Consider the following 5,556-nt stretch of genomic DNA (forward strand, 5'->3'; position numbering starts at 1 on the left):
ACTTTAAACATACTACAAGGAGTTTTTAACTGGTCAAAATAATGGGCCTCATGCAGGAAGCAATATACAAACAAACATAGATATTCAACAAATTTCCTCTTATTTTTATTTGTCATTATTGTTATTTTGTTGGTACCCATTTATTTCTGTGATTCACCAGTGTTTTTGTATTTTTTCTCTTCTCTTCAGAGAACATTTAACAAGTGGTCAAGAGCACTTTTACTAAAAAAAAGTACAAAACATCTCGCTTTCACAGACCAACGCAGGGGGAAAAAAATGAATTTGAGGAAAATAAAAATAGCATGAATATCATATAATAGGATTAGATTATAGGTTTTAGAGTAATTATAATGACTGGGTTATTAAAATTATGGGATAAAAAAAATCCCTTGGATGATATTGTGTACGTTCAGCTTGTGAATGGCTTACATACTGCTCTTAGATACTTTGGCCATCCAGTTCTTATGCAGATGACACTTTTTTAGAGATCACACAGATATATTTAAATATATTTATTTATATTTACTTTTTATATACCCACACCCAGCCAGACTGGTAGTGTGTAACACAGACACGCACCTAACCCTAGCTACTAACATCCACGTTGCTTTGTTATTTTCTGACAAACGTCGGTCTACACTCATGATCTATACCCATTGTTTCTGTCCTTGTTGTGTTGTTTGTATTTTGTATCTGGTCATGCAGTAAATACAAAAAAATTTGCCAAGAGCACTGCTTTTTTATTTGGGCAATACTCTAGACTAGAGCCTCATCTCAAGTAAAACACATGGCGGTCAAATCCTGTGTCTCTACACCTACACCCCCATATAATGTAGCAAACAGTATGGAACTCACAGCCCAGTTGCTGGGACACACACAGTGATATGAGTTGATCAAGCTCAGACATGTTCCCCCATTCTGACAGGGATTACTGCTGCAAGACACACTCTGGATTGCCTGAAGGAGAAGAAGGTGAGAAAGGGCCAGAAGAGAAACATTAAATGTATGGTGCAGTCTTGAGTTTCAGCCATTACAACAAACCGTTTTTAAATGTCTTACCAATTCAAGTGTAGTGACTTTATTCTCAAGTGTTGAAACCTGGAAAAAATGGAAAGAAGCATGGAAAATGTATTTTAGGGCATTGGCTATCTATGCCAATGCCAGTGCATCCATCATAATAAAAAAAGCTTGTATTATATAAAGTCAATAGAAAATGCAAATAAGCTGACTATTACAAGAACAAAGTAACAGGAACAATCATTTAATGCCCTACTTTCGTGTCGAGCTGGTTTAGTTTGTTGGTGACCTCAGGCTGAATTCCACCTCCATGAGACTTAATGCCATCAATGTCTTCTTTGTTGGTTTTAATCTGAAATTAGACAGTGGCATTTTTACATACAAAAACCTGGTGGGGCACCGGTCACTTCAATAGGCTATAACAGGAAAACAGTACTCTTTCTTGCTACTGGTGTGTGTTTTTTTTAACATGCTTGGCTTTCCTCTAGCAAATCTTGAACACACACAGAGATAGATACATTTGGGGACTAAATATGAATTTGACAAGTTTGACAAGTTTGGTAACAACATCTTACAAGTCCAAAGAAAGACACCAGATAACAACATTTTACAATCACCTTAAACCTAGTAACCCCCAGACATACCACCACAAAGCCTTAACCTGAAGCCAGAGAAGAGTACCCATGCCAGCTGGTCATTAGGCTGTGTCCAGACAATCCATGACATCCTGGACAGCTTCAGGACCCAAAGAACACCAACTCAATCAGACCAAACCAAAAATATAATTTAAAAAAAGCCTTGACTAAGTACAGACTCCACAAGCACATCCTTGCCTTAGGGAAGGGTCGCAATACACAGAACTGGCTCCCAGAGGAGGAGAAGACAGGTCAGAGCTTTTTTTCTTTCTTGCCTCATGTTCAAAGTATAAATCTTTAAGAGAGAAAAGCTTCCACACACATACAAAATCACACACACATAAACATGTCATGTTTCACTGAAGCTGAACTTTTCAACAATTTAAATCTATTTAATTTGTCACTTAAACTGAGATAAATCTTTTACATTTAGAAAAAAAGATCAAACTTAAAAGAGAAGAAAATAATGAGTGTACAACCTTTTAGAACAAAACCAAAAAAAGGTAATAAAAGACAAGTAAAGAGACACAGAGAAGCTAAGTTGGCTTAGACACAGAACAGGAGAGGGAAGGCTACGCTAAGCTAAGAACGAAAAGACTCTAAACCAGGAATAAAGACACCAAACCCTAGCAGCTTGAGTCTAACAGCTATAATATATTTATTGATAAATAAATGCATTTATTATTTGGTTCGGCATTGGTTAGACCTTATTTTTAATGAGCCATTCTGGGTCAACAGTGTATTGAACTCAACCTGATTGAACCTCCATCACCTGGTTTTGGCATGTTGTGCTTATGAAGTCCACCAGATGTCGCTGTGTCTTTAAAAGGTAGCCCTATTCAGTTTGCCTCCTTACAGGAAGATAGCAACTAAAAAGTCACTCTGGACATGAGGACTCTTCAGCAGAAAGGTAAGCATACTTTTTTGACATACATTCAAAGATCTTACTGACTAGAATTATGCAACTTGATACAACAGGTTTAACAAGGGTCAAGTCATTTTCTGAAAATGCACTTTACCAAACTGGTTGTTTGTTTTTATAGTGTTATGGTGGTATGGTTAAGGTAGTGAAATAAGCTAACTGTAATTAAAATGGACATACAGTACATTTGTGTTTGTGTGACTGAATCATAGATCCACTGACTTTAATGCACCTGGCCCCTGATCTTTGGTCCCCTCCAAATTGCTGTGTTTGCTTCCTAAATTGTTAATCATTCACATTCTCATGTGAGGATCAGCAGGCTGTCAGTGCTTGTACGCTGATAAGAAGTTACATGAAACGTAGCCTACAGTAGTCAATATTGTCTGTTTCATTTAGATAAGCCAATTGGTTTGCTTTTGTGATGTTGGTGTCATGCTGGAGCTTCAACTCAAATAAAGCTGAACCTCATTGATTAGAACAGCACCATGCAACAGCAAATTTTTTTGATTGGATAGGAGAGCTGAAGATTGGGGCGAGAGAGAAGGGATGACATGCAGCAAGGGGCCACAGATCAGATTTGAACCCATGGCCACTGCAGCAAGTGACTGAAGTGATGCCTGTTGAGGAACATGTGACCTTACTAGGGAGGGGTTTTGTATAGAATGGAATGAATTTCATACAGGGAAGGTAGATTGTTCTTTCCCTTAATTGGGCCAGAGCAGCGGCTGCTATTGTAATGGAAGGAATTATTCTTGTGCCAAAATTAATAAAATTTTTGGCAGCCTAAATATGCTCCAAAACTCCATGGGTTTTATGGGCTCCATATGGGTCTTGAACATGGGTCTCTTGCACCCATACCCCAAACCCAACAGGTGGTCGGTCTTTTTGAGTTTAATAGTCATATTTTGCAATTTTAACTCATTTTAGAGAATTGGCATGTCTGTGGCATGGCGTCCACTTTCAACGTTTCGCCATGAAATCTACGCGGGGCCCAAGCTCTAGCAGGTGAGCTACGGGAAAGCCCCAAGGTATATTTTTAGTTTGCACGCACAGGAGCCATAGAGTAACACATTATTGTCTCTCATATGGGTTTTATGCTTTTAAAGTTATTTAAGTTATGCTAATTATTTAGCATTTTATTCATTATGAAAGAGTCACTTTATTGCATCAACATGAACCCTTCTTTTTCATTTTTTTTCCTTATTGTGAGGTTATTCTTGGGATGGGAGAATGTTTGGAAATACCAAATATGTACAGTATATACATCCTGGTTGTTCATTTACTCATTATCACTGAAAATTCCACTTTGTAAAGATGTATTTCATCACATCAAGTGTGCTTGTTAGTAATGGAAAAGTCTTACCTGATTTAAAAGTTGGGTGAGGTCTTCATTATCCACTTTAACCCGGCCTGATGCTGATGTCTGGAAGCGGATCTCTTTATTGGAACCAGTTGTGAAGACAAGGTGACCATTATCTGACAGCATACGAGGTCTACAGGGTCAAATCACAAAGTTCCATCAACAGACTTCATGCAAATTTTTATTCTATAGAGCAGTTGAATTTAAATCTATCAGGATTTTGGTCAGAGGATAGGTGTAGGATTTGCTTTTACAAAAATGCACATTTTTATTAGGAATCTCACAATGAACCTTATATAATATTCAGAGAATGTATCATTTGCCCTGATTTCTCTGAATGTCTATAATCAGCGGGAGCCCTGCAAAAACGCCCTGTTAAGTGGAACAAAAATACTATGATAATCCAATAACATATTTCGTTTTAGTTCAAATTCCAACTTAAATTTTTGGAATGAATTTTGATTACAATCCACAATCAGCAATAAACAGTCAGCTCTATGCAGATAAAAATATACCAAAAACTAACATTGCACAACTTTTGTTTTTTTTTTCAATTTGACATGTGAAATATATTAAAATCTAAGGCTTTTGATAAACCTTATTCTTTAATATTAGAATTTGAGAACCCTAAGATAAAGTGAAGGACCTGATAAACTGTCCTATTTCAACAAAGCAATATGTAAGATAACTAATACTGCTGGACCCTACATTTTTGGTTTCATCACATTCTGTTTGATCTGTACAAACCCCTACTCACTGGTCATTGTTAACGTCCCTCTTGTTTCGTCTTTGTGCTGCGTCCCCTGGTTCTCCTTGCAGCCACACTAGAAGAAAAATTAGTATGAAAAATAGCCATGACAGCTGCAGTGTCTCAGCCATAGAGAAGAGATGTGTTGCATGAGCACTCCAAACAACTTTACTGAAGTTGGATGCGCTGCCACACTCAGATGCTCACTGCCAAGACTTTGACCTGACAGTACACTCATAAAGTACATCTCAATTTACCAAAGCTGGTTAACTTTATTATTAAAGGGGCATTACACTCACATGACTGTAGGAGATGAGTAACCGTCTTCATGTGACTTTGTGTGTGCTTTGTAGATGTCAAAGGTGGGTTACCACTGTGCAGATGACTATTTTAAAAACAAGGGTCATCCTGCGCTTTCCTTTAAAAATTCAGTTACGTTATCTCTCTATTTTGAATATAAGAAGATTTGAATTCAGTTTAAAGCAAGCAAGTCAAACTGTGTTAATTAGGTCAGCTATTCAATTCAATTCAATTTGTATAGCGCCAATTCATAACAGAAGTTATCTCAGGACACTTTTCAAATACAGCAGGTCTAGACCGAACTCCTTATAACATTATTTACAGAGGACCCAACATACCACCCATGAGCAAGCACTTGGCGACGGGGCAATGAAAAACTTGCCTGTTAACAGGCAAGTAAACTAGGACAGACCCCTTCTTGCTCTAGGTTGGGGTGGTCATCTGCCCTTCGAACAGTTGGGGTTCAAGAGAGAGAGAGAAGAGAGGAGAGAGAGAGAGAGAAGAGAGAGAGAGAGGACAACAGTAAGCAACAACTACCACTAATAGGTAGGACTGATGATAATGAACATGGAAG

At 37.7% G+C, this 5,556-nt stretch overlaps 1 protein-coding gene across 1 annotated transcript in view; it reads right to left on the bottom strand.

The window, feature by feature from the left end:
* The window catches only part of cubn (cubilin (intrinsic factor-cobalamin receptor)), an 84,106-nt gene extending 79,202 nt beyond the window's left edge, over window positions 1-4,904 (bottom strand). Inside the window, 5 exon segments of the mRNA XM_035656309.1 lie at window positions 842-957; window positions 1,060-1,098; window positions 1,274-1,369; window positions 3,938-4,067; window positions 4,692-4,904. Coding sequence (XP_035512202.1) covers window positions 842-957; window positions 1,060-1,098; window positions 1,274-1,369; window positions 3,938-4,067; window positions 4,692-4,813 — 503 coding nt within the window. The 5' untranslated portion in view covers window positions 4,814-4,904.
* Window positions 4,905-5,556: the final 652 nt, after the last annotated feature.

The sequence above is a fragment of the Morone saxatilis genome, unplaced genomic scaffold (assembly GCF_004916995.1).
Source record: "Morone saxatilis isolate NCDOM2014 unplaced genomic scaffold, NCSU_SB_2.0 Contig0, whole genome shotgun sequence".
Classification (NCBI taxonomy): Eukaryota; Metazoa; Chordata; class Actinopteri; family Moronidae; genus Morone; species Morone saxatilis.